This window comes from Monodelphis domestica, chromosome 8 (assembly GCF_027887165.1).
Source record: "Monodelphis domestica isolate mMonDom1 chromosome 8, mMonDom1.pri, whole genome shotgun sequence".
Taxonomy (NCBI): domain Eukaryota; kingdom Metazoa; phylum Chordata; class Mammalia; order Didelphimorphia; family Didelphidae; genus Monodelphis; species Monodelphis domestica.
The window spans coordinates 87,328,348-87,348,601 of record NC_077234.1 but is presented as its reverse complement, the minus strand read 5'-3'; the positions used below and the strand labels follow the sequence as shown (position 1 = coordinate 87,348,601).

The following is a 20,254-nucleotide window of genomic DNA, read 5'->3' as shown; positions in this document are numbered from 1 at the left end:
CATAGCAAGGTTTCTGTAACAGTTTCTTTTTCCTTCTTGGTGTGAAGAACAAGAACATGAGTACAGCCTTCCTCCCTCTGTTCATTTCAGCCACTTGGCTTCTCGCTCAGTTGAAGTCTTAGAGGACCTGGGACACTCTAGGTAATGTGTGCCCACTCCTCTCACACATTCGCCAACCTGTGTAGTCTCCAGCAGAATATCCCTGGGGTAGGGCTTACAACTTCAAAATGTGAAAAGTCGCATATTGTTGTTCAGATAACATGAACACTGGTTGGAAGAGGGGAATGGAAGAGATAACCCAGTACAATATCCAAAGTTGTTTCAATTTTGTTTCATGGCAGAGACACAAATTCAGATGCTTATGTACTCAGGCTTTTTAGGGTACCTCATCCAGTGCCATGTTGTATTTTGCTATTGCCATAGGTCTAGCTTAGTGGCAGATCTTACTATGACAGACTTGACTTTCAGCAGTTAATCCACCAAGTCAATTGTCAAATATCTTTAATGGAAAATAGACTATATTTGGGAAATGATCTGATCATCTGTTCTGTTATTAAGTGTAATAATTTTATTAAATGTTATCTATCTATCTATCTATCTATCTACATATTTGAGCTTATTAGTTATTCACTTCTCCTTATACAAATATAATGACCCAACTATGCAATCTAGAAAAAAACAAAAAAAATTAAAGAAAAATGTCTTTCTCCTCCCAAAGTACCCTCTTTATAATAATATCCAGTATAAACATGTCCTTACTGATTTTTGAACACTAGGATCTATCTTCTACGTGAGAAGAAAATTCATAATTCATACCTTTGCTAAAGTAAAAGATTTAATCTGTTATATCTGTTCAGAATGGTGAATTTAAAGAATGTCTTAACTTGGTCTCTTTTCTTTCCTTCCATTCAGTGCCAGATGAAAGTAAAGTTCACTCATTGGCTGGCCACAGATTGGGTAAGAAATTCCTCATAACTCATTTTACTTTCACTCTTCCTGGAAACCGCTGACCAAATGCAAGTAGCATTTGGAGCCTGTTTTCATCCACCAGTTGCAAAAAAGCTTGCCAATTAATACATGAGATGTCTCTGACTTCCACAGAGATAAATGATGGCTTGGCTTTATGTGGAGCTTCATGCATACTGACAGGAAAATTCTCTAGCAAAAGTATAGCTGTTCCCTTTTTAAAAAATGAAGTAGACAGAAATGTCAAGGGTATCAGCTGGACATTAAGGGTAACAAACATTTTTTTAAAAGGGGAACAACAAAACCCTTAACATTTTCCTAGGATGATTTTGGCATCTTAACATCCCAGTGAAAATTTCAACAGCATGATTTTTTTTCCTTTCCTTTCTAAAGAATCACAATGATAAAAATGTCAGTTAACTGTCTTCACCAGAATGTCTGACCTTAAATACACACACATACACACACACTTTCAAAACAGAATGTATTGTATTCTGTTTTTGTTTTAATTCATGAGTAGTCTTCCCAAAATTACTAGAAAGTTCTGTGATAGCATCATTTTCTAAAACCTTTGTTATTGTGTGTTATTGTGTGCCTTCTGTAGAGGCTGAATTTCAGCTTGTCTTTTGATACCTCGAAGTTTTAAGTCAATTTATCCAGATATTTAATTCTATTAAAATGGGTTTCAATGTTATGCTCCTTTGCTGATATTTTTTTCCCAAAACTAAAAGGTTTTTGTTTTATATTTTTCTCTAAAATGTGACACCTCAGTATTAGTAGAAATAGATGTGAAAATACTAAAGCAATGTCCTTTCTCAGGACAGTCTTTTTGTTTACCCCATTGCTGACAGTGATTGTCTTATATAATCATAAGCCAGAGTTATTCATCTCTCATTATTTATGTCAAGCCAGATAGACCTGGAGTCTGGAGTTCTTTTATCTTGAAAGACTCCTATATACCAAATCTTCCTGTTCTTTTCTAAATGCTATCACTTTATCCACCTATTACACACTTCAGAAATAATTAACCTTGCTTGGCCTTAATTTCACCTGAAAAAGAAGAATTTGGATTAGACACCTTATAAGATCTTTTCCTCTAAACCTGTGATCCTAGGGTATGTTCAAAATAAATGTCAAAGGAAGGTTTGAAATATTCCATCTATTAGAGATTTAATTATTCTATCATCAGCATCCTTTATTCTTCCCATTGATATCATGGATCAATTTAGATGAGCCTTCTAAGAATTCATGATTTAGAAAAGTACGATGCATTGCCTCTCTTCCAATGGTAGGTCTTCAGTTAAAGTCTAGATACCCTTTCCTTTGGTGTTTTATAGCTTGAAATCTTCTTCAAATAGGGTTCAATAAGATGGCTGCTCAAGTCCCTTCCAACTCTGAATTAGTGTTTCTAGGCTTTCTAGTTTTTCTTCATTATTTTAATTCAAACCAACTGAATACATTTAGGGTACTATATGTCACATACTAAACAGTCCCAGTCCTCTGAGGAGTTCTTATTTTGTTAAGAACTCTGCTGGAGAAATTATATGTCTTAGTCTTAGTCTTGCCACATAGTAAAACAGAAGGATTGCAATATGTTGGCATATTTCTTTTTTCTGAAACAAAAGGGAAAGGCTTTCTCATCAATGAGCATCTCCTGTGTTTATATGCCAATTATGTTTTCAGCCATAAGTGGCCTTGATGCCTCATTAGTTCCATCATGTCCCAAGTCAAGATTATGATTTTTTTAAAATTTCATTACTTCTCCAGATTTGTTAGTGATAACAGCAGGGGAAGAATTGGTTCACAATTCTTGGCTTATTTTTCCCCCTATTCCTCCTAATAAAGAACTCAAGAGGATTTGATCACCATGAGAGAGAAAGTTTCTGTGGGAATGATAAAATTGTGACATGCTGATTGTTCCCACCATCTTCTTATTTTAAAATCTTTGAGTACTTAAATTTTTATAGGTATCAGAAAGGCAAGGTCGTATATGACTCATGAACATCAAGGATACTTGAAGCTATTTTTACCTTTACTGTATATAGTTCTCCTAAGTCTGTCACATGCTGATGCTTTTAAGATGTGAATTTTTCTGTCTACAATTAGGGTAGAACTAAAAAAAGAAAAATAATATTTTAGACATTTCAAAGAGTCTTTCTAAAATAAACATGTAAGAAATAAAAATTTTCTGGCTTCTTTCAGGAACGAAACACTAGACTATTGTTACCCAACTTCTAAACAATTAGATTCTAGCTTAGCCAAAAATTCTGTTGTTATCACACTTTTTCATAGAGAACAGTGACATTTTTCTAGGGTTGTCTCTGTTTATGAAAGAGAATAGGCACATAGGGAACAGAATTTCTTAAAGGCCAGTCTGATCATGACCTTGGGAATCCAGTATCTTTTGCTGCTTTCTTTTCCAATCCTAATCATTTGTGCTTCAGATGATGTAGATTTTGTCTCTCTCTCAGCTGTTCTTCACAGTATGTGGCTGCTAAGTATTTTACCCATTTGGATTTTCATCTTTAGAATGATCTTAGCCTACTGGGCCCACCAGTTCTAATTGGGATTACTCATCTACTTTCCACAGTCGTGGTTTCCCCAAAAATTGCTTTTCTGAAAACCTTGAGAAAGAAATTGTCATCCTTCTAGGAGGGAATGTGTTCTCTCCTCCTCCCCACTTTTTTTTTTTTAATTACAGTAAGACGGGTAGTTTTCATTCCATCCAAGACCATCAAGAAGTTAAACAAATTAGATTTTGTGTGCTGACCTAAATGTATCATCTTTCCCTCTCATTCAGGATGATGTGCAACATTTTAATAAATTTGTCTGGGTAAAAAATTTCCAGAGTCAGCTTCTTTAGTTTTTGGAGAATCATTTTAATGCCAAGTTACATCTATTGGTCTGGCTTGGGTGCATCCCAAATATGTGACAGGCTCACTGGCATGCACACTGTGGCTGTCTTACTCTTTAAGTGATGCCTGAGAACTCAGGTCAAGCCAAAGCCTCAGACTAGCCGGATGGTCTAACATTCTCATCCAAAAGTCAGCCTTCCCCTTTCCCTGAATCAAAAGATGAGTCTGATATATCAGGAGAGTATCTGGATTCCCATCATCCTGTGACAAGAGGGAAAGCATATTGACCCAATTTAATCTTTGCTTGTACTTTTATCAATCCATTTTCCTAGCAATATGATGGTAAATTTGCATCAACTTTTTGACTGCTTCTCACAAAAGCAAAAATCCTTTCATTGGCATTCTTGTTTTTAAGATCAGAGTTACATATTCCTTTCATGTTAAAGCACAGCTGTAGGATGTACTAAGTAGTTCTAAGAACATACTCAGATGGATCCATGTTCCCCTTCATTTGGGATCTCTCTCTCTCTCAAGAGAAGCAGAACATAGTTCCATTCCTACCTACCCATCCTGTATGACTTTCATCCATGTTCTCCCAGAGTTCTCCATTAGCGGTCCATACAACATGCTGGAGATCTTCCTGGCTTTCTCCTGATCTGAAGAGCTTCAGTGGAACAATCTGGCTATCCACCCTTCTTTCATTCCTCACTTTTGCCTTGCACATGACAAACTTATCTTCTCTTTATGTAATATCCTTCCTTAGTAACCTCATTTATTCCTGTTCTTTCGAATTCCCTCAAAAAATGCAGGTATCAGGAGGGCTAACATCAATAGACAACTATGTCATAAAATATAAATTAAAATGAATAGAACCTTTTGGTGGAGGCAGCCAAGTTGTAAGAACATTAGATCAATTAAGTATTAATTCCTAGCTGTAGTTTAACTTGAGAACTGAGTATGTTCAGTGTTGCATAGTTTTTCTTCATAATAACTTAAAAAATATTCTATTCCATATACCCTACTCTGGTACCTGAATTCATTCTGCATTAAAACATTTGTAAATTTTTCTTTTTACTGCATCCTCATTTTTTGGTTTTGATTTATGGGCTTGGAACTATTCTAAAATGTATTGACTGTCTGCTGAGATCTTTGCTGACACAGGTCTTTAGGATGATGCACTGCTGAAGAAAAGCTGATGAGTTCTTCTTTATGAGCTCTGACATATTAATTAGTAAAATGGACTAAAAAAGCTTTCCTATTTCAATTTTAATTTCTGATGTGCCCAAACATTTAGCTAAAGGGCTGTAAAATAAGTGAGCCCTGTGAAAAGTAGTAGGGGCAAAAATCCAGCACTTTACTGGCATAAATTTTCAATCAATGAAAAGACAGTATGTTCCAGAGGCAAGAATATATGATATAGAATCAGAAAACCTGGATTCAAATCTATTTCTGCCAGTGGGCAGCCAACATAGTGGATAGTGTGGGGCCAGGAGTTAGTAAGACCTGAGTTCAAATCTAGACTTAGATACCTACTAGTTGAGTGACCCTAGGCTAGTCACAACCCTGTTTGCTTCAGGGTCCTCATTCATAAAGTAGAAATAATAGCACAATAGCTAGAGTCCTTGTAGGGATCAAATGAAGTATTAATTATAAAGTGCTTAGCACAGTGCCAGCCACATATAAAGCACTATAGAAATGTAGATGAGGATAATATAACCTTAGATAAGTTCCTTCCCCTCTCTGGGCATAGCTCAACTACTTCTGTATCTATCACTATGCTATAAGTATGGGTACAGGGAAATAGAACTTAAAAAGAAGTTTTAGTTGCTATACTCAAGGAACTTAAATGTAGTTGAAAAAATATGCCTGACCTGTAGGAGAATCACAAATATAGAGCTTCATTAAGCATATCTTAACAACAAATGGGGGAAATCTATTTCTTTTTTATATGAATTATGCCCTACATAATATATAACAACTTCCTGCTAAGCTTTCTGGCAGATTCCTCCTTATTTTCTTATCTATTGGGGCATTCAGTGGTAACCTTCATTCATACTGAGTACTACAATGATTTGGTACTTTGATGGATTTGTCAGTCAAACCGAAATGACTGTATGCAAACACATTTAATGGTGTATTCAGAGAGGGCTGTTGCTGAGACTTTTTGCCCTCTTAGAGACTTTTCATATTTTTAAAGAATAACTCTCTTTTAAATATTAAAAATGACTAAAAATAAAAATAGGGGGAAAATTGCATTGACTCCATTCCCAGTTTTTCTTATACTTTTATAAAGGTGGCATAATGCTAAATGCAACATCTAAAATAAAAATATATTGTTTTGGGGGCAGCTGGGTGGCTCAGTGGATTGAGAGCCAGCCCTAGAGACGGGAGGTCCTAAGTTCAAATTTGGCCTCAGACACTTCCCAGCTGTGTGACCCTGGGGGCAAATCACTTGACCCCCATTGCCTAGCCCTTACCACTCTTCTGCCTTGGAGCCAATACACAGTATTGACTCCAAGACAGAAGGTAAGGGTTAAAAAAAAAAATATATATATATATATCCATATGGCTTTGCATCTAAAACCATGATAGAATGTTAAAAGATATAATCTTAGCTGGTAGAGGTAACTGTATGGCACAGAGGAGAAGGTGCTCAGTCTAGAATCAGGAAAACCTGAGTTCAAATTTGACCTCAGACACTAGCTGTGTGATCCTGGGCAAATTACTTAGCCTCTGTCTCAATTTTCTCATCTGCAAAATGCAGATACTAATAGCTACCTAACAGGTATTGTGACATCATATTGTGAGGATAATATTTAAAAAGCTCTTAGAAGAGTGCTGGGGATCTAGTAGATGCATAAAAAAATGCTTGTTTCCCCTTTTCTGTCAATTTTAACACCTAATTCTTACAGATTCATTTTTCTAGGGCAATAATTCACAAGATCATAAGTCTTCAGTTGGCCACAATGCCTTTATCTGATACTGTCTTCTGCATTTAAAAATTAAAAGCACACTTTTAGAACTGGAAAGGATCCTAGTATCACTAACTCCAAACCCTCATTTAATAAATAAGGAAATTGAGGACCAAAAGCAAATTGTCCTTGGTCGTATAGGTTTTAAGTGACAGAGCCAAAATTTGAAACCAGGTCCTCTATTTTGCATAAAACTGTTTCTTTTGTACCACATTGAAATATTTTTATTGCTAGTCTCAAAAAATATTTTCACAAATTTCCCAGATGCTCCAACTTTAGTTTATATTTGCTAGGGCACATCAGCTGTTCCCTAAGTCTAGCACTTCCTACAGCAACTTAACTGTGAGTTTACATTGACATATTGGCTTCTTGGCATTTAGGACCCTAAAATGTAATAGAATCAGTTAACCAAAGGAAAAGATACCAGAGTGTTGTAGAAGGTGGTGTGGATATAGGCAGGACTAGAAATTGCAATCTTTGCTTTACTTAACACCAAACATATGCAGTGAGATGGGCATGTTCATCCCTGCAAATCATTAGTCATTTTATTTAACATTTTATAGTATTTTATTTATAAACAACATTTTCAATCTAGCATATGTATATTCTATATAGAATAGAATTTGAAACTCAAATAGGATTTTAGAATTGAAAGGAGCCCTGAGGACCATCTAATCATTGATCTCAAACTCAAATTTTCTGTTCATCTCATCATTTTTTTTTTCAGCAGTCATAAAGGTATTTGTACGTCTCCTATTTTCATTATTGTTTCACTTCACTTCTCCTTCTAATCTTCATGCCAATATACTGTTTCCCATCACTTTCCAGATATATCAGGAAAAGATACTGTAGTAGTCACTTAATCTTCCTGGTACCTCTTGCTATGCTGGCAGGGATTCTTGGCCATTATGTGATAGTGGAAAGAATAATGAAGACTAAATAAAAAGGTCTGAGTTCTAGTTCTAACTTTGTTACTAAAATAGAGCAACTGCAGGCTTTGACTTGGATCAGGCACCTCAAGCCAATGTTACCAACACTGGATATTTAAAATACCCCCAAAGTATCCCTTTGTATCCGTTTGTTAAAAGCATTTTATAATCCACTTAATTAAAAAAAAAAAACTTTACTTTCTGTTTTAGATACTAAGTATTTGGCTCCATAGCAGAAGATCATTAAGGGCTAAGAATTCGGGTTAGGTGACTTGCTTAAGATCACAGAGCTGGGAAATGTCTGAAGGGTTGCATTTGAACCCAGTACTTCCCAAGGAGAGCCAGGCATGACTCTCTAATCAATGAACTATCTAGCTGTACGTCTATTGTGAGACCCAGGACAAATCATTTAATCTCTTGGCCATAGTTTTAATTCGAATAAGGGAGATGGACTTGATGACCTTTAAGATCCTTTTCAGATCTTTAATAAATCACAATAATAAAATAAAATAATAAATCATAAAGTTATGAATCCTCCCAAAAACAAATATATATTTAATTTTGTGACTAAAGTAATTATAAATCAACTTTTCAATCAGTTTGTCAGTCAACATTTATTAGTTGCTTACTGTGTCTCAGGCACTGTTAAAAATATTGAAAAATATTCTCTCACGTGCTAAGAGTTTTACATGGTATAATGTTGCTAGAGGCCTCCTTCACTATATTAATCATCAGATGATAATTTTTCGACATAACAGTTCATGAAGAACACCTACCAGGTTATAAAAGAAGTGTTGTGTTCTGCAGTAGTAAAGAATTTCTGCATCAGTGACATCACAGAGCCTCGAAATCAAAGTATTTGAAATGAGCAGATTTTGAAAAAGGACAGCCAAAATTATTATTTTTTACATAAAATATTTGTTGTGTTGGTATTTTTTCTCTGATAGGATTTCACCCATATACCTACATGCACTGATGTTACTATTACCAAAATTCTCCATTAACAAATGTCTTTAATTTTCCTTTCTTTCTGATTACTCAAAATTTGGTGAAAATTTATCTTTTCAGATAATATTCCCAATGGGTGGTCTTAGCTTAAATGTTAATTGTTTCAGAACTGTTATAATTAAAAACAACAAAAAATCTTCAGCTGTTTTGAATAAGTAAAAACAGTAAGTTTCTCTTTGGTTTAAAAAAAAAAGAGGGAACACTCCATGTGTCAGATGCTTCAAATATGGCTGAACTTTACAACTTTGCCATCCTTGGGGAATGTGTATCTTGCTGAGTTTGGAAAACAATGGTTTGGAACTGACAATTTTAATAGCATTTGTAAATGCCAGAGTGAGCATCTGTGGTACAAAATGTTATTAAATGATTACATGATGGTTGATAAATACAAATGGAAAATTTGACATCAGAACTTTTCACTGCAATATAATATATTTACAGACTCTTTTTTTTTTAACTCTTAGTTCTAATGAAGGCATGAATATTAATATAAATAAGAGAAAACAAGTACTTGAAAAAATTAAAAGAAACACCATCATGATGCAGTGCATCACTGTATGGATTCAGATGTACTATGGGAAAAATCATATTCACTTAAATATAATATAGAGAGAAGAAAATCCCAATACATCCAAGCTTGTAGTGTAAGTATTAGCCCTTATCCCTCAAAAGCCATTTTAGTGCTTCAAGTTGCATTGTAGTTTATATGTGGCTTTGTGATGGCTTTGATTATTTAACTATGGGTATTTCTAAAAGTCCTACCATTGGAGTATGGAAACACATTCCATGAAGTTCTCTTATTAAAAAAAAACACTAAAGGAAACGAATCATTTTCTAGATAGCACATTTTTCATCTGACTCCCTTCTCTGCCCAACTCTATATGCATGTATTACATCATTTTCAAAGCAGGGGGTAGCTTTACTTCTAATTTGTGTCTTTATTTTATAAGTTTCGTGTTTGTCTAGCTCACATCTTCAATTAAATCTAAAAAGCATGTATTAAACTCCTGTGTATGCCACACATACTAGGCATTGTGGTTACAAAGAAGATATTTTTTAAAAGTCTTACTCTCAGAGTACTTATATTCAATTTAAGAATATTATATATAAATATATAAATACATGTAGGACAGATATATAGGCAGCTAGGTGTTACAGTGAAGAGAGTGCATAGGCTATGATTTTTAAGGTATTTAAATGCCTGATCTGAAATGTTTGTAGTTTTTCCTAAAAGCTGTAAAGAGCCATTCAAGATACAAGAGCAAGAGAGGAGCCTTGTCAAAGTTGTGTTGTTGTCCTGAAGTTAAGGAGAAACATGATCACTGACTGGTCGGGAAGTTATTTAAGTAGTGATGACATTTGAATACTTAGGATCTGATGCATTAAGAGAAAGAATATAGAGGGAGAATAGAAGAGGTTCTAGGACATAGCCTTTGGGAAAACACAAAGTCAAGGGATACAATGCAGACAATGATCCAAAACAAAAACAAAAACTGGGAAGGAATGGTCAAGAAAGGAAAGATATTATCAAGAGATAATAACTAGGAGAAATGAGTTGTCAACAATTTTCAGTAATACAGAGAAGTCAAAAGAATGAAGAACTAAGAAAAGATTTAGTAATTAAGATATTGATAATCTCAGAGAAAACAGTTTAATCAAGGATTAAGGTCATAAACTAGATTATAAGGGGTTAAGAATTGATCAGGAAGAGAAAATAGAATTTAGAAAACATTTTTTGGGAATTTGCTTGTGAAAATAGATGAAAAGGATGGATGGTCAAATAAAGTTGTGTTTTGCTTTATGTATATTTATTTTAAGAAGGGGGAGACTTGGCCCTTTTGCTAGGAGAAAAAGCCAATAGAGATAGATTTAAATTTAAGATGAGGGATAAGGTGGAGAATCTAAGGGTCATGCTTCCATCAGAGCTGGAAAATAAATCTAAATACCTTCCTTAACTTTTATTAATATACACCAAATATAGCACTGTTATAAAGTCCTGTCTAATCAGTAGAGAGTGGATTGCTCTTATAATCCTTTCCCTACTACGTGTGGATTCTTTTTACTTTATTTCCTTTCACACAAAATATACTTCTCTTTTTTATGCATAATGCAGATGAATTCTTTTTTAAAACGTTTTGTTTAACTCCCTATTTATTGCTATGTTCTCTCAATTTTCCTGGGTACTCTGAAGGACAGGAAAACCCTGAAGGGGCTTACAGTCCTTTTTCATAATCAGTAAGATGATAAAAAATACATGATCAAATGTAGCTAGAATTATGAGATGTATCTTGATGGCAGCATAGAATTGTAGATAGAGTTGTCCTCTAAGTAAAGAAGACCTGTTCTGCATTAACAGAGGGAGTTTCTAACCAGGAATCTGATGAAATCGCAAGCCAGTCCAAAAAATTAAATGATCAGAGAGGGCAAAATTTGAGGCAGACTTAAAAGTTAGGTAGAGGAGGCCCTCAAAAAAAAAAGCCACCTGATTGACCAAATTAAAAAAAAAAAAATATATATATATATATATATATATATATATATATATATATATATATATATATATATATATATATATATAAAGCCACCTGTACTTGTAAATGGCAGTGTGTTAGTGCCACTCAAAGGATACGATGTCTCTTCAGAACAAGATTTTGGGACCATATTCTGTCCTTGCCCCTAATATAAGTTACACAAGTTACCATCTCCTTGTGCTTATTTAGAATACAAGACTGATTTTGCAGTAGGGAAAGGAATCTTGGGCATAAATAAGTTGTGAATGAGCAGAGAACATTTGCCTTAATTCAAACACACTTCAACCCCAGATCTCTTATTTCATTCAAGATCCAACTGGATTATCATCTCCTTAAGAGCCAGAAATTAGTTCTTATCCCTTTTTTTAATGTATCTCTCAACACATGGCCCAAAGCTTTGTACACACTAGTGTTAATCTGATTTGAGACAAGCAAGATCTTTTTTGTTTTTCTTGCTAATTCTCCAAGAACAAGAATGGTCCGTTTCAAAGATCGTGAACCTAGGAATTGAGAAACCTAGTTTTTAGTCCTAGCTATTGTGAACCTGAAAAAAAAATCAGAGAACTACCAGAGTAATTATGACAAGAAGTCTTTAATCAGGTAAAGGGAAACTATAATTAAAAACACCATATAGAGCCTTTGCACTGAGATTACAGTCTTGAGAAAGATACACAGTAATGTAATACTGGGAACTGCTGCTGATCTTCAAAAAGTGGGGTCCTTATGTAATTTTTAGGGAGAAAAGGTGGAAGGGTAGCAAATATGGCATATGAATTCACAAACATTTGGTGAAGTAGCCACAGGAGGGAGTGACTGTGTGCAGCCTAGACACAGCAGGAGAGGCTAAAGTGGCTAAAGTGATACTTTAGGTCTGATTGCCTTTAGCTAATCCTGGTCAGAGTAATTGGACAAGTACCTTAGAGTTTATTGTCTTCTTTGAACTGAGTCTTTGGGAAGAAGGCAAACTCAATTTGTAGTTAATTCAATCTGGAGAATTCTCTGTATAGAAAAAAAAAGGGTAAAGGATGATATCAAAGAAATGTGTGATTGAAAAAGATGAGTCATTCACATGTCAAATGAGGATTAATCAACAAATAACTTGTGTATTCCATTAATAATTTCGTATTTTCAAGAGAAATCCAGAAAGATTCCAGTGTATTCCCTGCCTCTTCTAATGGTAAACTTATGGACAAGAGTTGCCCAGGACTGGAAGATATGAATGTGATTAAGACCTGCACTAATGTAAGAATAATGCTTCAGTGTGTCATGAAAAAAATAACCTTATTTACCTCTTTGGATCTTATTTGTACTATTTTTTAAAATGAGAAGATTGAACTAGATGATTTTAGACTCCCTTCCCCCTTCTAACATGATATTATTCCACCTCCCCATTTTAGTGGAATTATCTTCCCACAGGTAAACCTGATGTTCTCAGATGATTACTCTGTTTTCCCAGGTTTCCACAGTGAAATTCTCTTATATGGATTCTTCTCCCTAAACATCTGGCCCAAATTGCTTTCACAGATGGATGTTCTCTTTCAGGACCAGCCCTTGATTGATAGTTTTCTCTTCTTTAGTTTCTTTTTTCACAAATAGTTCACCTTCCCTCACTCTTCTTACCCTGAAAATATGCCATGATGTCCCACATTCTCTCTACCAATGTATCATATCACCTTTCATACCAATATGGCTCCTCACAACATTGATATTCCTAGAATGAGTATCTGTACCACAAATATATGAGAAACTCTGGCCCACAATAAAAAGGAATGCATCTTTCCATAGAAGATCAAGTGACCACAAAGGCATTTCTAGTAGAGTGACCATCATTAAGAAAAGTGATTGGGCTATGTGCAATGGCAATGAGATTGATTTGATTAAATAAAGCAAATAGTGTTTAAATCGGTCAACTTTTAGGAGATGAGGCAGTACTAAAAAGTGAAAAGTTTTTTGTGCCAAATTCAGAGACTTAGATTAAAATCTCTTCTGGTATTTACTCTGAGCAAGTCATCTGCCCTCTCTGTGTCTCAGTTTTCACATCTGTAAAATGAACTTGAATTAGATCATTGATTCTTTATGGGTGTTTTTGTTTTATTTACTCCTCAGAATAATAATTAAATGCTAAGTTTCACTTAGAAATCAGTGAATCTAAAATATATTTTTCCCCCACAAAATTCCTGGGTTCCCTGAAATTTTATCCAGGGACTCATGGACCCTAATTCCTAGATCAGATGATCTTTAAGGTCATTTCCAGTCATGTCATTTCTACTCCATTGTAATATTAATTGACTTTTGTGTTGAAACTGGATTATAATTCTGGCTTCTGCTTCAAGGTGTTTAAATATTAATAATGAGGACAATGGTGAGATACTGAAGGGTTCTGAGTAGGAGTTGTATGTTTCAGAGAAGAGAGGGATTTAGATTGTTTAGTTTATTCATTCATTCATATTTGTTATTATTTGTATGTCATATTAGTAGGGTATGGAGAGAGGTATATGAAAATATTGGGGGAAAAGTTTTCTGAAAGATGTGGCTAGTAATTGTGGTCTAATAGCAGAAGAACAAAAAGAGGGTTAATGACAAATATGCACAAATAAAAACTTAAAACTTACCCTATATTCCCTCTAAATATATGCACAAATTATTTCTCAGCCTGTTGATAATTAGAAACCACACACACACATAACACAAATCACCAAACAATTTAAACACCATAAAAACTCAACAAAGCCATAAAAAATAGTTACCTTTTGAACAAAGGCCTTTCATTAACCAATTAAATGAACTAATTTAAAACATAAAAGAATGTTATTAACTTTACCTTCACCTTTCCTAAACTAGGCAAACCACAAAAAGGAAATTGTACTTCCAGCTCCAATGGAAAGAGATCAGATTTTATAGCTTTCTATTCTGACATGAGACAAAAAGTGACAAGCACACTTTGCATTTATCCCACCAAAAATACTGTTTCATGGACTTGTTTTTGTTTTAAAGGACCCACAAAACTATGTTACCTAAATTCCTACTATATGCACTTGGTTCAAACAGCTCATAAAATTAAATGTCTTAAGATTGAAAAGGAAAAATGTTACCACTCATTAGTCTAGCCCATAAGCTTCTATCTTTATACACTCCAGCCTTCTTAAAAACTCTCATTGCCTTATTTTGTCAGATGTTTCTATTAACTCTAAGGCCTCCCAGATGTATAGATCTCAAAGTCTTTCACCCATTTTCCCCTGGGAGTCAAGTCCCTTTAGTTTTAGCTAAGCACGGACTTCCTCTATAAAATATAAATGAAAAACCTTTAACCATTATTAAGTCTAATGTGGTAATTATACCCTGTCCCAGTGAAGTCTAACTTGAGTTCTCTTTTGAACTGGGCTCCCAAATGGTCTTCATCATAGAAGAAGAAAACACACCAGGTGGTACAGTAACCAGTAGACTTAAATTTCAGGCCTGGGGAAAACCACTCAAAAGCAAATAACTTTTTTTTTTAACTCTAGAACAAAATAAGCCATTAGGCCTTGTTTTAGACTTGAGTATGCTTGAAGCCAAATGTGTTTTAAATCATATCATTGTTAGTGTGGTTTGTGTCCACACCTACATTGATGTAACAAACCAAATTAAAATTGTCTTGAGAATAACCCTTAATACAGTCTGATGGCAAAAGTTTGAAAGAGGAAATCCCCTGGTGACCTGAGATCAAGAAACCACACCATAAAGTACTATTTATATTTGTTTTTGCAGGCCATTGTCTGTAATACTAAGTGATTCTAATTGTGATTCTAAGTTAGAAATGAAAATTAAATAAAGATTCACAAAGGAATCTTTGTAAAATTGTGTTATGCATTACCATTAATTGGGAGCTAATCTAGAGATTTGTTCATGACATTTGTCATCAATAGAATTTTGGCTAAACCCCAATTACAAATCTATTTGAACTCAATTAATTAGGATCCATAAAGTACTCAATAAGCACCTACCCAATATTATACTAGAGACTGGGGATAAACATAAAAGATGAAAACATTTCCTGCCTTTAAGTAACTTATTTTCTACTACAAGAATATGACATACTCACAAATCAATAAGTATATTGATATTTAGAATATAATGGGGCAGCAGGATCCATAGAAAATTGTGGGATACAATTTAAGCCTCTCCTTTCTCTATCTTGATCAGATCTGAATCCTATTGTTTGAAAATGTTACCCATGTGAATTCTTAAATACTAACTTGTACCATTCCTAACTGGTTCTACCTGAATATTATCCTTTTTGATTCAAATGTCCTTTAATTTTCCATATCCATGAATGCATACATCAACTTTCCAAGACCCTGTGGTCCATGAACTGAATGGTGGGCTTGGTCTGGATCATAGCATGAGTTCTTATAATGAGAGTAGATGTTTAAATTAATATGATTGGTTCTCTTTCCTGTTAAGGAGTCCACAGGTGTTAGGGGAAATCTGCTTATTCTTTAGGAATGAGGATATTGGCTGTGGTCAGCTCTGGCCCCAAACCATGATATTTTGTGTTGCCTACTGTGATTGAAGAAATCTGTAGCTGTTTTGAGTGTCCCGTGTTCTTAATCCTTTTCCTCTAGGACTTAGATTTTCTAGGCATGACATCCAGTCTTGGCAATAGGCACATGAACACCAATAGCGCCAAGGAGTTAATGAATTTGGAAAACTTCCCAGATGATACAACAGTCCTTCTAACTTGCATCGTAGAGCACAAACTGTGGCAAGAGAGATGCATAAGGAAGCATCCATACTTTTCCTCTGTCTAAGAGCCTGAAATTACCTATTCGTAGTCCTGAAACAGATATAAGTAAAGACATATGGCATTAAATATGTTCCTTTTTTTTTTTTTGGGTTTCTAGCTGGTATTATCCACCAAACTTTGGTGTTACTTTTGTTATTGGAATGTCTGGATTAAATTCAGTGTACCGAAATTTTAAATGTGTCCTTAGTACAGATATTTAATATTTTTTGTTCAGTATGCATTATATCCTCCCAGATGATAAGATATGGAAATATTAACCTGAACAGACATCTAAATTAGTGCTTAGGTCTGTATAAGAAGGTCCAGGAAATAATCACCTGTTAAATATGAAGTAAACATATAGAGTTGATTAGAAGAATACACAGGAACATATGCCCCTCTCACTAGTGGATGTAGCCATTGTTATAGCTAAGCATCACTATTGCCTAAATATCATCATCCTGCTAGCTTCCAGCTAATGGGATAAAGTGAGCTCTGACAGTAAAACCAAGAGGAAATGTGTGGGCAAAAATCCGCACCAACACCATCCATCTGCAGTAACTTACAACTTCCTTGGAGAGAAAAAGTTTTAGACCTCCAAAATGGTTGGCAACAAAAATTTCAGCATTGCCCTCGTGATAGATCCTGGGATAGTCTCAAAGCTAAGCTATTTATAAGAGGAGATAAGTAGAGGCAGTATAGGACCAACCGAAAAGTGTCGGGCATTGGGAAATAACTTCTTAGCAGAGGGCAGGTGAGAATCCAAGTTCTATGAGGTCAGGAACTGGACCATTTTTTTCCATTGTTCCCCCAGTGTCTAGCAAAGACCCAGACACATAGTAGGTAGGCACTTAATAATTTTTTGTTGATTAAAATAGGAAAACAAAATTTCAAATCATTCATACATATTACCATACAGTTAATGAGTGGTGTTAATTCAATAATATGACTGCTATCATACAAAGTACAAAATAAAATGAGTTCTTCATTATCAAAGGGCTTGCATTTATAGCTATCTTCAATTAGCACCAAAGCATCAGCTAATAAATACCTATATAAAATCCATCATTTAATGAAATTGTTTCTTAGGCATAGATAAATTAGAGTTTTTCCCCCATTGAAAATAATCATTACATATGATGGTATTAGCATGGAACATTGCATGTATCCTAAAGCTTAGTTGATTGCTGGTTAGTTATGCTAAAATATATTTTGTTTGTCTTTATTTTATTTGATTTTCTAGTCTTTATTCTTTGTTATGCTTGTTAGTTCTCTGGGTAGAGAGAAGAATAAGGAATGTATTTGGGAAGTAAAAGTGAGATAGACAAAAATGTCAATACACTTTTTAGAATAACATCATCCTAATGCAAATGTCTTAATAGAATAGTTCTTTCATTTCAGATAATGCTAACAATCAATGCTTTTGTTGCTATTTTAAAGGTTCCGTCCTTTGGAAACTTAGGACAGAATCCCCATTAGAAGGGAAAAGAGCTAAGTGAGGTCAAAGTATGATGCTGCTGTGAGAATGCTCCTTGGTGAACCTGAGAAAGGATCATATGTGAGGTTAATGACTAAAAGACACCAGACTTCAGGTTAGCATGAGGGCCAGCCTTTATTTCAAAGACCTGATGACAAAATATTTTACTCATCCCAGTAGAGACGCAGTGGACTGTAAATGTAGGATTGTCACTACATACTGTCAGATGTAGCCAGTGTCTCTGTTTTGCTTAACTGATTTTCTTTGATACAGTGGAGGATTTGGTGGAGAAGAGAGATTAAAAAAGATAATGCTTTTTTTTCTTTTTCTTTTTTTTTTTGATAATGCTTTTTTTCATCAAAAAAGCATCCTTTTGTTTAAATGAGATTAGTGACCGCTAGGGGAGAGATAGGTAACAACTTAATGAACATTCAAGGCCAACATTGGGATCTGAAGGGATACAAATTTAAAACGTCCCAAATCATTGGCCTGGATCAACTGAATTATACACATTCATGCCCTTAGTTCAACCTTAAATGCTTGCTATTGGCAGCAGTCAACATGAGCCAGCAAGATCAAAAAAAAAAAAGCAAAACTATGTAACATTAAATGTTTACTTCTACTTTTCTATTGAGTACTATTTACCATTAGGAAGGAGGAAGGAATTAATTGATAGAAAGTCCCTGTCTGATTTTGAATAATCATTCTAAGACAAATGTCAGCTTACCTGGTAATGAGGAAATTAGAATAAATAGGGGCAACAAAACCAGTAGAAGTTTTCATTTTTTTTGTTGTTGTTGTTTTTGAGGCAAGGAGACATCTGGGGTTTTGCTAAGTTGTTTTTGAAAGACAAAAATTATTTGAACAATCTTGCCCTAGTTCAAGGCAAAAACAATTCACTCCCTTAAAAATTGTGTTAGCCCTGCAGTTGGTTTTGAATAGCCCTAAATAATTCCCCAAACCTGTTCAGAACTAAACTGGGGGCTCCTACATAGAGAAATACTGTATTGATTCTGGAGCTAATCAATTAAGCAAAGATGAATGAATTTTATATGAAAAGACTTCAAGTTTTTTAAACTAAATTTTGTTGATAACTTGTGTTTTTATATTACATATTTTTTATTATTTTTATTATATATTTTATATATTTACATATTTTTATTATTTATTATTTCCTGTTCTAAATTTGTGATCTTGTGACCCAGAGCTCAAAATGAAACATAATTTGATATGATAGCATTAACTCAGATATAGTGTGTGGAACAAAGAAAATTAATTGGGTTCCTGTATCTGACCCTGGATCAGACCATATCTGAATTATTTTGTTTAGCTCCAGGTGCCATTTTTTAAAGAACATGGACCAACTGGAACCTAACCATAGTAGTGCAACCAGAGTGCCAGATAAGTATCACTCAAAAGAATTGGGATATTTGTCTGGAGAAGATAGGACATGTTAGATGTCTTCAAGTATTTGAAAGGTTATTATGTGGAGGAGGCATCAGACTTGGGCATCTTGACCAAAGGAAAAAAAACAGGAGTGATGAATAGATGTTGCAGAGAGGAAGATTTTAATAGAATTGTCCAGACATGGAATAGCCATCTCTCACTGGAGATCTTCAAACAAGGTCCAGTTATCCACTTGTTTGAATGCTTGTTTAGGTGCAGATTGGACTTAGAAATTGTTGTAGTTATGAGAATCCTTGATCCTCTGACATGATATGTTACAAAGTCAAAAGTGTTTTCCACACCAGGAAAATGGTAAGTGAAAATGTTTAGATGTGAACACAAGTGAGAGAACACAATGTCAGAAATGATGAAAGGAGTTAGGGGTCACCAAACCTTGAAGTACATGATTAGGAGTTTGGAGATGGCAAAATGGCAATCAACAGACCTACCAAGTAGAATAAAATACATAATCTAGAACCAGAATCAATTGCAGGATTGTGTTCAATGTACCAAAAGCATCAAAAAGCTAGATGAAGAGCTCACCATTTGACAACTTCTACAAAACCCAAAAAGTCTGGTAGAAACTACAAATAGAACAGCATTTTACAACATATACTACATTAAGCTTCAAATAGATATATGACTTAATATAAAAGGTAGCACAAAAAAATCATAATGAAGAACAGAGAAGTTACCTTTCACAACTGTATCTAGAGTAGGGAAGGATAAGATTTTTAAAGGAAGGGATGCAGGTAGGAATAAATATTTAATAGGCAATTTTGATTGCAAAAAATTTAAATTTAAAGCTTTTTCTTAAAATAATTCAATATAAAAGAAGAAGAGAAACTCAGGGAAAAATTATATTAAATATCATGAATAAAAGTATGATATCCAAAGTAGGTAGGAAATTGACACAAATGTTCATCTCTAAGTGCTTCTCCATTGGTAAATGGTCAAAGACTTTGAGCAACCAGTTTTCAAAAGAACTGAAAGAACTCTGATCAATATAGTCATGCATCAATCACAGCTTCAGAAAACTGATGAAACATGCTTCCTACCTCTTGGCAGAAAGGTAGATGAATTAGAGGTACAGACATACATTTTCAGACATAAGTAATGTATTGATTTGTTTTGCTTGACTATACTTATTTATTACAAGGGAAGGTTATTTCTATTGAAGAGGTCAAAGAGTTGATGAGTAGTGATAGAGATTAGAAGAAAAAAGAAAAGGCATCAGTGAAACATTTTTTTAATACACAGAAGAGCAAAAGAAAGTTCAAAAGGCAACAAATATAAGTAGGACAA

At 34.4% G+C, this 20,254-nt stretch overlaps 1 protein-coding gene across 1 annotated transcript in view; it reads left to right on the top strand.

Moving 5' to 3' along the window:
• The window catches only part of PARD3B (par-3 family cell polarity regulator beta), a 1,280,476-nt gene that overhangs the window by 844,148 nt on the left and 416,074 nt on the right, over nucleotides 1-20,254 (top strand). Inside the window, exon 16 of the mRNA XM_001365888.4 lies at nucleotides 913-957. Coding sequence (XP_001365925.2) covers nucleotides 913-957 — 45 coding nt within the window. The remainder of the gene's footprint in view (nucleotides 1-912; nucleotides 958-20,254) is intronic.